We start from the raw sequence: 16,620 nt of genomic DNA on the forward strand, positions 1-16,620 counted from the left end.
AAAAAATGTAAATATGCTTATTTGACAATTTGTTTGAATGTATTGGTTGGTATTTTTTCACAGTTGTCGTTTTCGTTAACCCAAATGAAATCAAATTTAATATTTTCTTATAGTGAAAAATATTTTCAGGTCACATAAAATAAAATAATGAGAAAAATGCAAAATTCCGAGAAAATCAGGAGTGAAGCGTTAGCGATTGTGACCGGATGTAGTTCCTATATAAGTCATCATCAATCAATTTTAAATAAATTAGCTTTAATATTTACTGATTTATCGAAGATTTCATATTTCTCCAAATTACCGTTATATGGGATGTGGGCGTGGTTATTTTCCGATTTTTTAAATTTTCGCCCATTTAGTATGCTGTACCAAGGCCAACAACTGTGCCAAGTTTGGAAGAAATTGGTACAGCGGTTACCAAGATATACACATGTAACCATAAGTGGGCGTGGCTACGCCCATTTTTCAAAAATTCATTATATTCTTATTTTTCGTCTAAAAATTGTTGTAAATATCAATTTTGAGTGAATAACCTTCAGTAGTTACTAAAATATCGCAGTTTTCGTATTTCCGAAAATTACCGTTATATGGGATGGGGGCGTAGTTATTGTCCTATTTTTTAAATTTTCGGCTATTTAGTATGCTGTATCAAGGCCAACAACTGTGCCAAGGTTGGAAGAAATTGGTGCAGCGGTTACCAAGATATACACATGTAACCATAAGTGGGCGTGGCTACGCCCATTTTCCAAAAATTTATAATATTCTTATTTTTCGTCTAAAAATTGTTGTAAATGTCAATTTTGAGTGAATAATCTTCAGTAGTTACTAAAATATCGCAGTTTTAGTATTTCCGAAAATTACCGTTATATGGGATGTGGGCGTGGTTATTGTCCGATTTTTTAAATTTTCGGCTATTTAGTATGCTGTATGAAGGCCAAGTTTGGAAGAAATCTGTGCAGCGGTTACCAAGATATACACATGTAACCATAAGTGGGCGTGGCTACGCCCATTTTCCAAAAATTTATAATATTCTTATTTCTCGTCTGAAAATTATTACAAATATCCATTTTAAGTGAATTATCTTCAGTAGTTACTAAAATATCGCAGTTTTCGTATTTCTGGAAATTACCGTTATATGGGAAGTGGGCGTGGTTACTGTCCGATTTCGCCCATTTTCAATACCAACCTACCTTGGATTAACAGAAACCTTCATACCAAATTTCGTTGAGATATCTCAATTTTTGCTCGAGTTATCGTGTACACGGACGGACGGACAGACGGACAGACGGACGGACAGAGAGACATGGCTTAATCGATTTCTCTATTCATTCCGAGCATATATGTATACATTTGTCTATATCTATTTCGATCCGTTTTGGCTGTTACAAACAACCGTTATGTGAACAAAATTAATATACCCTTGTGCACAAGTGCGCTCGGGTATACAAATAACACAGGGCAACACTGATTTTGGTGCGGCAAATGTTAAATCTGTTTTTGATAGACTTTTTTGAGCTGATTACGAATCCGTAATTATAAAGATTCCATCACGTACAGATTTTGAGAAAATCGTGGTCAAAATGTCAAAAAATCGGGTTTTTTCAATATTTGAGAAGCTCGAGCAAAAAGTAAAAATGTGGTAGAACCTTCCACTTAGGCTTAACTTAAAGCTAGAACCCTAGGCTACTGCCCCTGAAAATACCATCCCTGCACCTTTACTTAATGTTCATTTATAGTCATTTGTTGAACAATAAAAAAAGTGCTGGCAAATTGTGCTATTGAAAAAAAAAAATGCTGCCAAAATCAGTTTCTGCTGTTCAATAAACGACTATAAGTGATCTTAGGGTCAAGACGAAGAGATGGTATTATTAGGGATTGTAGTCGAAAGTTCAAGCCTTAATTTAAGCTTAAGTGGAAGGTTCTATCACCTTTTGTTTAATTGCGGCAGGGACTCAAACTTCGCCAAAAGTCAAATTTTACTGCTCAATAAATGACTATAAGTGACCATAAATTCAATGTGCAGGAATGGTATTTTCAAAGATAGTAGTCGAGGGTTCTTGCTTTAATCTAAGCCTAAGTGGAAGGTTCTATCACCTTTTTACTCTTTGCTAGAGCTTCTCAAATATTGCAAAAGCCCGATTTTTTGACACTTTGACCTCGATTTTCTCAAAACCTGTACGTGTTGGATCCTTTGTACTTACGGATTCGTAATCAGCACAAAAAATTCTTTCAAAAATAGCTTTAACATTTGTCGCACCAACATTTTTTTTCATTTTTGTTGGCCTGTGTAATTGAACGCAGTAATTTTTATATGTACACATTTAGTATTAACATATCATAACAGACCAGGCACATTCCACAATGCATGAGCCTCTCCCTTATCAGAAAGTAGATTTATGGTGCAAAATTATAAGGCTGCACTGAAAGTTCATTTACATTCTATCGTTGGGTCATTAGACTTTTATAATCTGTTTTATTTCAAATCGTCAATGGCGATCATCTATTTACATAAACTATTTCTATTTTATATAACTTTATAAATTATATATACATATATATGTAGATGCATACATAAGTATTTATGTGTGTACATGCGTTTATAAATGATATACCTACATACGCATGTATGCATATACTTACGTATGGCTTTAAGTATATTCAAAGTTGAACAATATGCAAACGTGAAAGTGATTCGGTGATTTGTGTACATAAATGTCATTTGTACTTTGTTTGATTATATTTTTATCACATTCTTGTATGTATGTACATAGGTATGAATCACTTGATATTTAACAGTCAAAAATATAAACCTATTGTACAAACATAAGAGTATATACAAAATAAAACACCTCTTTGAGGTAAAATTTTCGATTGACGAAAGCTGAACTAGAAACACAAAATTTATGATATCAATTTCGTGACGAAAATTATACGCATTTTTTATCTGCCTTGGAAACGGAAAATCTTTTTTATTCATACGGATCGTTGCAAAAGTTCTGTTTTTTATTTTGTGTTTCTAGCAGTAGACGGAATTTCGCAACGTTCCAAATAAATAAAAAAAGATTTTCCGTACGTTTGCAAGGCAGTTAAAAAATGCGTATAATTTTCATCACGAAACTGATATCATAAATTTTGTGATTCTAGTTCAGCTTTCGTCACTCGAAAATTTTACCTCAAAGAGGTGTTTTATTTGATATCAATTATTTTTGGGTAGCAAATTTAAAATCGACGACAATACAAACAATAATCTAAATGTCTTATTTTTCTTAAATAAAGTGCTAAAAATGTTATCTAAATCTAAATGATGTGTTCAAATCGATGTGTCCATTGAAGCATATAATTTTTCAAATACGAAATAAAGCGAAAAATAATGATCATATCCTTTGTATTCGAAAAAAAAAAATTATGAAAAATGATAAAATTTATCAACTTGTTACCAACTTTGGATTGTTTAATTTTATTAAGATTTCTACCGGGTGTGAGGCGCACACATGTGTTTTTTAAGAAGTTTTACTTCTATCACGTGTACGGTGTTGCACGTGTGCTATTAAACTGATGCTTTTTTCTCAAGTAGTTTTGATCAGTGGCAATTTATATCTACATATCGTCGTTTAAAGTACAAAACCGCGTATCAACAAAATGCAAAACCGCGTATCAAGATAATGCAAAACCGCATATGTTAGGTTGCATAAATTATTTTCTAGAGAGTAAAAACATTCATATTTCAAAATGGTTCTCTTTTTAATAAAGCAATCGCATTTCTAGCTGGTATATTTCAGGACGAATGGATAAGGATTAAGCCAAGAGTTTGTGTGAGCAAATCCAATTTTTCGTAGCCAATGTCAGTTGCGTGGTTTTGCAGAATGACAATACGCGGTTTTGTACTTTAAATGACGATATGTATGTAAGTAGTAGCGGCACATTGGGTGAACTAAATGCATTCATACATACATATTTATTTACAAATGTAGGTAATATTGTATGCATCTTCCCAGGTGGGTTAAGTGCGGGTGATAATCCCACGTAGCATAGTTAAATACTATGTGCATACCCACAATTAAAATTGGGAAAATTTTAAAATTTCGGCATGTGACTGAAACAAACTCTAAAGTACACACAAATTGTGGTTTCCAAGCCATGTACGAAGTGATTAGCACAGCTGCATCCTTCAACTTGCCAACTCGCGTGAAATTCCCCGATTTGCAGGGAATTCGGTTTAAGTGGCAATCGGGGAATGGGCACTTTTTTCAAGGAATTGGGTATGTTCTTTTTATATCTTAAAGTAACCAAATTAGACGAATATGTTAATTTTTAACCATTTGACCCTTTTTGGAGCGAAATTTTTTCAATTTGAAATGAAAACTAAGGCTTTGGGCTAGACTTGAGGAAACCTAGAATAAAATCGACTGACCAGTTTTGGAGAAAATTCCCGAAATCTATATTTTCAGCAACCCGATTTTTAGTTTTCAGGCGATAACGTTATGACATATTTATACTTCATAAACACAAAAGACAGCGTTAGATATCTTGTTTTAAGGCCCTTCTACTGATATTCAAACCATTTACTTGGACTGAGTAGTGCGGTTCAGTGGTAGTTAAAAAAATTGCATTATTTCGAATTTCAGGCAGCAGCCACGCCCACAAAGGCATATGAATCAAAACATCCTGGAACAAAACCTTCCTATTTTTTTTTTGGTACTTTAATTCCTGAAAGTTTGAAAAAAATTAAATTAAGGTGCGTACAGACGCCACATACATACCAAAGCATCTCGTAGTGGAGACACGAACCAAAACACGTTTACCTCTATATCTTTCCAACTAGTAGCCGGAACTTAATATATAAGATATCGGTTGAAAGGTATTGGCCTATAGAATAACACTAAATATGTTGGATGTACCCACATGCCCCCTTAAACCGGGAATAGCAAAAACACATTTTTTGTTTCGCATCACTTTAGCCTAGTTTTTAAGAATACGGTTAATCGTTGATGAAGCTTGAATACATTTTCTGGACACACTCTGCAAAAACCTTTCCAACGATATCATGTCGATTGGACATCTGGGTAAAAACTTCCAAATCTCGTGTATATACAAGCGAGTCATTTCAGCATGCTACTGTGGCTGCTTTCGTCACTCGCGCGCACTGCCGTGCGCTGTGATATCACCTTAACGAAACGAGAAAATGCATTTCAAAGTGTCTGCAATACTGAGTCTCACACTTTTCTGCCATAAAGTTTGCGCAATAAACCGTTAAAATCCAGCCAAGACGGATTCAATGGTGGATAGAATTACGTCTTCTTATTTCAGCGGCGGTCTACATTCTTTTTACGAAATAAGACCGCAATGACAAAATGAGATTTGTCGTCGCAGCCTAATTTTATTTTTCAAAATAAATTATGCTCAACATGAAAAGATGGCGGAGTTGGACTGATTAAGGTTATCTTTATAAACGCGGCCAAAAGCCGCCAAGGTGGATAGAAGATGGATGCAACAAAACTGTCGACTGCGTGGCCGGAGTTGGACTGATGAGCATTATTTTTTTTAAGTGCTGCCGATGGCTGTTAACGCCAAAAAAAGTTGGACACAACAAAACTGTCGACTGCGTAGCCGGAGTTGGACCGATGAGCATTATTATACCTCTCATGAGCATGAAATGGTATTATAACTTTGGTCCGATGTTTGTAAGTACCAGAATAAGAAGAGATAGACCCATTAAAAGGTATACTTAAATGACCAGAACGTCGAGCTGAATCGATGTAGCCAAGTCCGTCTGTCCGTCTGTATGTCTGTCCGTCTGTTTGTATGCAATCTAGTCTCTCAGTTTTCGAGATATTCGGATGAAATTTGGTAGGTAAGTGTATTTTTACAATGTATTAATGATTTGTCGGAACCGGAAGAATCGGACCACTATCTATTTATCTCCCATACAACTGATTGTTCAGATATGAGAATTTTCGTTATAACTCCTCCATTTATGCAGCTGGGAACATGAAATTTCGCCCTATTTCCACCCATTATCAAAAGAATACGTGAAAATGGTGAAGATTTGGTCGCTATAACCTATAGCCTCCATACAACTGATTGTTCAGATATGAGAATTTTCGTTATAACTTCTCCATTTATGCAGCTAGAAAAATTAAATTCCGCACTTTTTTCACTCATTATCAACAGAAAGTTTACAGTTAAATTAAAAAAGATTCGGTCGCTATAACCTATTTATTGCCTCCATACAACTGATTGTTCGGATATGGGGTTTAACTGTAAATCTCCTTTATTTGCACAGCTAAAATCGATAAATTTCTTAAGCTATTTTATAAATAATAATACAAAGTCTACTGAGAAAATTGTGAAAATCTATGCTGTATATGGTTTACCTCTTATATCACTGATTGTTCAGATACCAGTTTTTGCGATATATCTCTTTTATGTAGGAAGCTAAACCCATTAAATTGTGTTACCGGTTTACATACCGATCACACAGCAGTGAAAATCACTTAGATTGGTATATCTTCCATACCTCTGATTGTTTAGATATTGTAAAAGCGAATGCCAATAAAACAATATTTTCAGCGACACGTATATGTTTGTACGAATAAGCGCTAAAATCTGTAATTTATTTAAGTAACGAAATTTACAAAGTTGTATGGTATTTGATTGCTACTCACACTTGTGTTTGACTTTGCATAAAGCAAGGCATTCGGTTACAAATATATTTTGCGATAAATTTATGTAAAATTTTATTATGTATAAGATTTACTTCTACTCGGCTAGAAACCCACGTTGAAAAGGAAGGAAATTGAAGTCAAAGCGGGAGAGCTCAGTGGCAGCGCGATGACAGCAGATGAGCGAGAGTTATGACGTTGGCAAAGCTCGAAGCCGTCGTCGTTAAAATTCGGAGGCGTTGAATAAAGTTGAGTCGAGGCGACGTAACATCCCCCCTTCCGTAAACTTCGTAAAGCTTCGTCTTACGAGGTTTTCTCCTTGACGTCGAGCTTAGCTAATTTTATGGTCGGCCGTGTAACTAATCCGTCGGTTGTTTTCACGACTGCACTCCGCACCTCTCCATCTTTGCCCAGATATACATCCATGTATTTCGTTTTGCAATTGTCGTCTACAATAATAACGACATCGTCGAGCCCTATAGGGTCAGGAGACCTTTCGAACCATTTACCGCGCCTTGTTAAGCAGGGTAAGTACTCGCGGATCCAACGTTTCCAGAACTGATCCGCAATCTGATTTGAGATTTTGGTAAGTGTAGGACCATTTCCCCTGGTTTCGTCGCTGTCGCGAATACCACTTGGGCTGCCTAAAAGAAAATGGTTAGGTGTTAAAGCATCCATTTCCGGAGTGTCCAGAGGCACATAAGTTAGGGGACGGGAGTTTAAAATATGTTCCACGTCAGCTAAAGTCGCTCGAAGTGCTTCCTCTCGCAGATTACCCTTTTCTAGAATGTCCATCAATATTGATTTGACCGACCTAACCATTCGCTCCCATGACCCTCCCATGTGAGGTGCAGCGGGGGGTATAAAATTCCATTTGATTTTCGGGTGGTGGCGTTCCACCTCTCCACATGATAACCGTTGAATTTCTTCTTGAAGAACGCGACTAGCCCCACGGAAATTTGTCCCATTATCAGACCATATACACTTTGGAACACCACGACGTGCCATGAATTGCTTAAGAGTCAGAAGAAACGAATCAGTTGAAAGCGAAGGGGAGAGCTCAATATGCACTGCCCAAATCGTCAGGCACGTGAAGAGAACACCCCAGCGTTTTTCACGACGTCTGCCTACTGCTATTTCGAAAGGCCCGAAGAAGTCAATGCCCGTGTTTGTAAAAGGCCTTGCAAATATCGCAAATCTCTCTTTCGGCAGATGACCCATCTCTGGGGGACGCGGAATGGCGCGACGATTTCGGCACCATTGACATGATTTCGCCGTGGCTCCAACCAATGCTCTTAGACCTGGAACAAAATAGCGCTGTCTCATTTCGTTAACTACTATCTCGTTGTGGTGATGGTGGAATTGGCGGTGGTAAAAGTCGGTGATAAGATGAGTTACTCGACTGTTGCGTGGTAATATTATGGGTCGTCTGACCTCAAATGCGACATCCTCGGCCATGTCTATTCTGCCCCGTACTCTAAGTACCCCCATCTCGTCTATATACGGCGAACACTTGTAGAGTATGCTTTCGCGTTTAACTATTTCACCCTTAGACGCCTTATCTCTTTTACAAATATTTCTTCTTGGCAGTGCCGAATAATAGCAAGCTCGGCCGCTTCTGCATCGGCCGCCTTGATTAAGTTCTGTAAATTGTCCGATATATTTGCCTTTCGTGAAATATTGCGAAGAAAACGAAGTATAGAGCTTTGGGTGCCCCGCAGCTTCTCCCAGGTACGGAAACGCGACGAACTAGGAATTATAGCCGTCAGCGATGACTGTAATGTTGGTTGCAGCTCTACATGACATATTAGTTCTGTCGCGAGTTTGCTGTCAAGATTCGCTCTAGGCCATTTCTCTTCGGTATCCGATAAAAATGATGGTCCGTAAACCAACGACTTGTGCAATAAAATTCTGGATCCCTTGCCCACTTTGTACCATCGTCGGCGACGTTGTCTACGCAATCAGACTGCACGTAATTGTCGAATCACTCTTCGCTCGCAAATACACTACAGCAGCATACGCATCGACGCTAGGATCCACGAAGGTGTGTATCTGCAATTCCTCTGCACAGCTCATCAACGACAAACAACGTGGAATACGAATATCTGGAATATTTGGTAGATAACGAACCCAACGCAACCATTTATCTTTTTCTTCTTGACGTACTGGTTCATCCCAAAGAACGCCGGAACGCCATACCTCCTGCATGAGGATTTTCGCGTAGATCATAAAGAAACCAAGAAGGCCCAAAGGATCAAACACGCCCATTATCACACGCAATATCTGTCGCTTTGTTGGAATTATACCATCGTCAAAGACTTCCTTTGGAAAGCTTTTAAAAAATGATAAAACATCAGTATTAGGGCACCACCACATGCCAAGAACCTTCTCGTGCTTTGCATCTGCTTGTTCGATGTGTTTAACGCGCTGGTTCGATTTCCCGGTTAAGGCGAACACCACATCTTTAGAATTGGATATCCAATTGCGCATCTCAAATCTTCCATCTGCATGGATATCCCTCACTGTGGTGGCTAGACGTATCATTTCATCTACTGAAGATATGCTCTGCAGCCAGTCATCCACAAACGTGTTCTCCAGTACCGCCTGTACTGCGGCAGGATGCTCATCTTGAAAACGTAACGCAGCCGCGGCATCCCAAACTATTCGCCTCTTATTTTTGTTTATGTTCGTAACCGTAAACATAGGAATATACCATGACTTACCGCTTGCTAAGTTTTCTTCCGGCTTCACCTTCCTTATGTAGTCTTTCTGCTCATAATCTCTAATGGTATTGGTGAGAAAGGATTTCTGATCCGGATCGCGTGACATTTTAGCCTCCAAACAGCGAAACCTACGGTGAGCCATTGGCAAGGAATCGGGCAGCTCGATGCGATCGTGTTTCCAAAGCAGACCTGTTTCCCATCGCTTCTCAACTGAAAGATATCGCGTCTTCGAATTCATTATGCGTTGGCAGCGTTCATCATCCTTTGACAGCAAAGGTTTGAAAGCGCGAGTCCCTATGGCCTCCAGCGAGAAATGAGCCTTTACGAGTTCCTCAAGGTGATCGTCAGTATGACATACATGCATCACGCGAGGATAGGAATTGGTTATTTCGTCTTTCCGCCCATACACCGACCAGCCTAGTTTACATTTTGCTGCCACCAATTCATCTCCTTTGCCCTCTCGAATTTCACTGGGCACCCCCAACTTTAAATTGTCCAGTCCTATGAGAATTCGTGCTCGTACTGCTTTGTACGGAGAAATTGGGAGATTGCTAAGATGTTTATGCGAATTAAGCGTAGCACTTTCAAGCGTTTGCAAAGGTAAATTCAAGTTTGAAACGGTGCGCACTCTATGTAGGGAAAATTTCTTGGCGCATTGCCTTTGGGCCGAAATATCGATGGATAAAGATTTGGAGTCAGCTTCACTCTGCAAAATGTCACCCGTCCACTGCAAACATAGCTCTTCTGCCGGCCCTTCGAGACCGAGTTCATCTGCCAATTCATTTTCGACTAGAGTGCAAGCAGACCCTTCATCTATAAACGCATGCACATTGATCGAATTTTCTTTGTTATAGAGTGTTACCGGAACGTATCGAAATAAAGCTTGCGTATTCTTCCCATGGAACATTACCGCCGTATTCTTAACATCCTCTTTAGCTTCTGAAATGGTGCCTTTAGTTTGCGTTGATCCAAGTAATAGCGGGTTGTGAGGCATTTTTCAACCGTCTATACCACACAGCTTTCTCGAGTTACATCGGCGTACGAAGTGTCGCTTGAAACAACAAATGCATAGTTTGGAATCACGGACAAATCGCCATCGTGCATCTCTGCTTAGCAGGCGAAAGGCACTACAATTTGAAAGGTGATGCTCTTCTTCACACTTTGGACAGCTACCTTGCTTTTCCTTATCGACGACCTCGTGTACCATTAATCTCTCCCCACTACGTCTGTGGCTACTTTTCAGTTCGGCTTGAGTAGGGGCATAGCCTAGCGGAGTTACTTGGCTAGCACACGTTGCTAAGCTAAATAGCCATTCGTCGAATACCATCAGGTCCACTCTTAAGCGCGTCATCCTAAATCTACCCCAATCTAATTTTAGATCACATGGCAATTTTGTCAAGAGCTTGTTTATCAACATCGGATCGTTCAAATAATCGCTGAGCCCAATCGCTTGCATTGTCGCGCGGTAATTCTGCACCGCCAGAGCAAAGTTTATTAAAGTATCCATCTTTTCCATTTTCACAATCGGATGCTGTCTCAATTTCCGTTGCAAGGTATGATGTATAACATCAGGTCGCCCGTAAAGCATCCGCAACGTTTCGATGGCAAGCGATACCGTACTAGGCATCATCAATTTTCCCCGCACGGCTTCGAGTGCCGGGCCCTTGAGGCACTTTTGCAAACGTATAAGGTTTTCCTGGTCAGTGAAACCACATCTTTCCGTAGACTGTTCAAAATTCGTGATAAAGACGGGCCACTCTTCAGGATTACCAGAAAAAAACGGTAGGTCCTTCAACATTACTTGGCGCGTAGCAACCTGTGAGGACGACAGAGTTATATCTGCAAAGGACGAGCGTGTCAGAGGATTTTGTGACGCATTAGTAGGACTTGCAAAGTTGTTGACGTAAGCAGACATCACGGATGCCGTGCTATTAAACGCCCCCACGTTCCTATTCAAGTCTGCGTTTGAAAAAGTACCTCCCGTATTATGTCGACCTATACCCGGTAAGTAAGCGCTATTATGCGTGGAGGAACTAAGACCACCGACTCCACCTGCCCAAGAATATTGAGCCCTCATATACGCAGCGTCGTCGCCAACCCCAGCTAAACCCAATGAAAATCTAGCGTTGTTTGTTGCAATACTATATGGAGCAGATGCAAGGCTCGATGATGCATTTATATTAAAGGGCACGTGTTGTGAAATGTTACGGTTATGTATATTAAGTCCATCCAATTCTACATGAATATCCGGCAATGGATTTAAACCACCAACTCCACGTGTTGCTGAGGGGTACGTCATTGGGCACCAAGTTACCTGTGGTCTCTCTTCACCAATCGGAGCGATTGTTGGCGCAGTTGTGCGTAATGTGCGTGCACGCTTGCGTGGCTTCTCAGTACGTAAGATCCCCGAGCGGGTGCGAAGAGGCGAGGTAACGATCGTTCCCAGGCCATCCTCAGTCTGACGAGGAGTCGATGCGAAAATAGCACCCTTTGTTCCATTAGCTATAAATCCAACCGTCGTTGTGGGGGCAAGTGGTGGCGCGAATGCTTCAGTCGGCGCGCTCCCAGTAGCGAATACCGTGTCACCAGTAGAAGCGGGTATGCCAATTATTGCACCCGTAACGGTGGCAGAAGTGGAAGTAGCTACTTCGGTAGCCACACCAGCAGAGTGCATGCTGGTGACCTTTGATGAGCCAGAAGATGTTTCGCCTGCTTCACGGACACTCATTAGAGGGTTTGAGGTTAATTCGGAACACGTGTCTCGTGTTAGGCGCTCAATTGCAATAATTAGTAATTCCGGATTTTCGGAGATTCTCTGGTTTATCAAACTTGCAACGTGCTTCTGAGCAGATGGTCTTCGCCAAAGTATTTTAGAAATGTAAAAGCGAATGCCAATAAAACAATATTTTCAGCGACACGTATATGTTTGTACGAATAAGCGCTAAAATCTGCAATTTATTTAAGTAACGAAATTTACAAAGTTGTATGGTATTTGATTGCTACTCACACTTGTGTTTGGCTTTGCATAAAGCAAGGCATTCGGTTACAAATATATTTTGCGATAAATTTATGTAAAATTTTATTATGTATAAGATTTACTTCTGCTCGGCTAGAAACCCACGTTGAAAAGGAAGGAAATTGAAGTCAAAGCGGGAGAGCTCAGTGACAGCGCGATGACAGCAGATGAGCGAGAGTTATGACGTTGGCAAAGCTCGAAGCCGTCGTCGTTAAAATTCGGAGGCGTTGAATAAAGTTGAGTCGAGGCGACGTAACAGATATAATTTATATACAGTATATTTTGCTTAGCTGCCCATCCTTCTTTGCACGAAAAACTTGTGCGCTTAACCGAAAAAAGCACTTAAGCGAATTTTCTTTACTACTTTAATGAGGAAGGTATTTGAATCCCTATGAAACCAAATAATGGAGGAGCACTTACCACGTAGAAATTACTGCAAGAGAATTTTTTTCCGAATGGTATCTAGGTATCTATATAACTACATAAAATAATTGCCGTTTTCGTTGTTCTGCGAGATGAGCAAAATAAATAATAGCTTGTAAAATTAGGGTAAGTGTAGAGCCAGTGCAGGTAAACGTAATACTTTCTTTGATAATTGATAACAGTTGCAAATTTTTAAGGCAGGTATCGCTAATGTGCAGGTATGTTGAATGCAAGTATCGGAGCAGTTTCCTTATAAATGTTAAAAATAATGCCGCTGATGCGCATTTTGGGGTAGGTATCTTAAATGGGCACTTAAGCACAAAGGCAGCAAAGCAAAATATACTGTAATTATATATGTATCTCCTCTATCTATGTATGCTGTCAATATATAAATTGTTTCAAATGCAGTCATCTGTTAAAGTAAAATTTTCAGATGTTCATGAAAGGTATGAGCCGGATTCAATTATATGCAAAATGCAAATTAATCGATAATCAAAATTTGTCTCCTATGAAAAAAGATTACCATCTCGATGGATGAATTTTCCCAAAAATTAATGTATTGATATTTAAGCTGTTCTTAAATTTTCTCCCTAGGTTCTGCTGTATATACATAAGTAGTTACATACTTATATGTATGTATGTACATATATTTATAGTAACTATCAATAACTGAAGCCAACAATGTGAATACAGTGCCGAAATACACCAATTCACATAACAGTCATATTTACATCCAATCGAAAAATAGGCTGACTTCCAAAATGTACATATGGATGTATGCAATGATTGTATACCACTGCAGGAAAAAATTTTCAATTGATAAAAAATAACCAACTTGTAGTTAGTTTTTTGTGGGATTTCTATAAAATATATAATTTGTAGTTAGCTACAAACAGCTAACTTGAAAAGTAAAGCAGACTTAGTCGGGAGATTGTTTTCTTTAAACAGGTTTCTATTTAAAAATCCTTGTACAATTTTTAATTTGAATGCACTTTCTTTTTGCACTGCACAAATACTTTTTCGAATTTAGGACAAATAAAAGGAAGATAGAAATTTTATATTATCATTTGGAAGTTATGCCTAACGGAGTTCAATTATGGTACCACCTACAGTTTACAATATGTACACACCCCACTTGACTACATCTAATTCACCCTTGATTATTTCGCGGCCATCACTATAGAAATATAGTTAGCGTTCTTCAATGAAAATATACAGATAATAGTGACCCTTAGTTCCTTCCTAATCAACTTCAAGTTAACTTATAGTTAGATAAGTACATTTCCCGCTAGGAAATTTTGCAATTTGCTAAGAAAAAAGTAAAAACAATTTAAAATAAAGCAGTTTTTTGAAACAAACCGTATGCACTTAGATAACAGTTGCAGCACTGAATGCTGTGGACAAGAAGAACCTGAGCCCCCAGTCGATGGTGACAGAGTTGATGTTCCGCCACCTGACTATAACGAGGTACGAATAGCAATAGCGGGCCTGAAAGATAACAAAGCTGCTGAAGCTGACCCTGCCAAGTGAGCAATTCAAGTACGGCGGCGAGGAGTTGACAGGCGCATGCATCGACTCTTATGCATAATATGACCGGATGAACGCATTGGTGCCGAATACCGCGGGATCAAGCTTCTAAACATAGATTACAAGATCGTAACTAGCGTGTTGTGTGAACGACTGAAGCTCACCGTCAACGCACTGATTGGGCCTTATTAAAGTGGCTATGGACCTGGAAAATCCACCAGAGGCCAGGTATTCACAATAAGCCGCTTTCGACAGCACTAAAGGGAGTTGACTATACGCCGCCATGTCTGAATTTGGCATCCCCGCGAAATTGATACGGCTGTGTAAAATTACGTTAAGCAATACCACCAGCTCCGTTAGAATTGGGAAATACCTCTCCGAGCCGTTTGCTACCAAACGGGGTTTCAGACAGAGCGACTCCCTTACGTGTGATTTCTTTAACCTGATGTTGGAGAAGATAATAAGAGAAGCAGAACTGAACCGCTCAGAAAAAATTTTTTACAAGAGCGTGCAATTTCTGGCGTATGCCGACGACCACGAAGTCTGTTCTGCCTTTTCCAAGTTGGTTAAAGAAGCGAAGCGATTGGCTACCACCGAGTTGAACACTCCATTCAAACGACATGGCCAAGCCAGCACAGCCGCTGTATTTTAATTCGCTGCACTATGTCCATGTGGTTGTAAAGCTCTTAGAGCTCATCATTCCATCGTCTGCGGTACTCGCCGTCGTCAACGCGTAAAGGCAAGTAAATCTTCGGCAAAATCTTTCTCTTGAATACTCCAAGAGCCGCCTTAGCGGATGTTGTCATTGTCCATGCTTCTGCGCTATATATAGGCACGGGCATGATGAGTGACTTATAGAGTGTCCTGAATTTCCTACTCAGTCCAAAGTAGCAGTTGCTGGCAAGAGTGATTCTGCGTTGGATTTCATGCTGACATTATTATTGGTGTTAATGCTGGTTCGGCCCCTGTGGTCTAGTAGTAAGCAGTGGGCGCTTCCACTCCGCTGCGCCTGGGTTCAAGCCCTGGTCAAAGCAACATCGGAAAAAATATAGAAAAAAGGTTTTTTCTTAACAGCGGTCGTCCCTCGGCAGGCAATGGCAAACCTCCGAGTGTATTTCTGCCATGATAAACAGCTCCTCATAAATATACAATCGCCGTTTGGAGTCGGCGTAAAACTGTAGGTCCCTCCGCTTTGTGTGACAAAATCGAGCCGCACGCCATAAATCAGAGGAGAAGCTCGGCCAAACACCAACATATGTGTAAGCGCCAACCTATTATTGTTATTATTAATGCTGGTTCCCAAGTAAACGAAATTTTCCAGTTCCTCGAAATTTTAACTGTAAACAGTGACGTGGGTGCCAAAGTATCTCTTGTTATCAAAAAAACAGTCATCGCATTGGCGCTCACGTCACTGTTGACAGTTATAATTTCGAGAAAGTAGAGAAATTCGTTTACTTGGGAACCAGCATTAACTCCGATAATAATGTCAGCATCGAAATCCAACGCAGAATCGCCCCTGCCAACAAGTGCTACTTTTAAGTTTATTAGGCAATTGAGGAGTAAATTCTTCTCTCGACGTACGAAAACCACACTCTTATAAGTCCCTCATAATGCACGTGCTGGTATATGGCGCAGAAGCATAGACAATGACAGATAGAAAGATTTTGCGGAAGATTTACGGGCCTTTATTAATAGGCTACCACGAGTACCGCAGAAGATGGAACGATGAGCTGTATGAGCTTGACATTATGCAGCGAATTAAAATGCAGCGGCTCCGCTGGATTGGCCATGTCGTTCGAATGGACACCGAAGCTCCAGCTCTGAAAGTATTCAACTCGGAACCTGCTGGTGGTAGCAGAGAAAGAAAGAGGGAGGGCCCACTTCGAAGGTAAAACCATGTGAAGAAGGACTTGGCATTTCCAATTGGCGTGGGTAACAGCGCCAAATAAGAAGATATGGACTTAGTTTTGAACCATAACTTCTCAAATTGTCTTATGGTGGAATATGTCACATTAAGGAGTAGCAAAGTGCAATACGATTTGCTGGAATGGACTTAAACTAAGTTCCCACGAGCACTGTCAATAACTTTGTTCGCTTATGAATTACCTTGGCGAATTAACCCGTTTATACGGCACCTTCCTTATTCGATTTGACCGTTCATCGATTTTTTCTATCCTTTTCCTTCATTCTCCCCCTTTTATTTGATTTTATTTTTTCTGTTATCTCTTGCTCTGGCAGCTGAGCTGGATAAATTTTCCATTAAAATTAG

At 39.7% G+C, this 16,620-nt stretch overlaps 2 protein-coding genes across 2 annotated transcripts in view; one reads left to right on the plus strand and one right to left on the minus strand.

Moving 5' to 3' along the window:
• Positions 1–16,620, plus strand: part of LOC118743592 — a 166,675-nt gene that overhangs the window by 61,741 nt on the left and 88,314 nt on the right. The gene's annotated exons all lie outside the window — the stretch shown is intronic.
• Positions 10,391–12,642, minus strand: LOC118743590. The gene is made up of 3 exons (XM_036476354.1): positions 12,393–12,642; positions 10,559–12,333; positions 10,391–10,491 (listed from the first exon to the last, which is right to left on the minus strand). Exons 2-3 carry the CDS (start codon positions 12,111–12,113, stop codon positions 10,391–10,393), a joined length of 1,656 nt encoding a protein of 551 aa, XP_036332247.1. The 5' UTR covers positions 12,114–12,333; positions 12,393–12,642.

Source organism: Rhagoletis pomonella, unplaced genomic scaffold, assembly GCF_013731165.1.
Source record: "Rhagoletis pomonella isolate Grant_MI unplaced genomic scaffold, Rhpom_1.0 Rhpom_scaffold_00007, whole genome shotgun sequence".
NCBI classification, from domain to species: Eukaryota; Metazoa; Arthropoda; class Insecta; order Diptera; family Tephritidae; genus Rhagoletis; species Rhagoletis pomonella.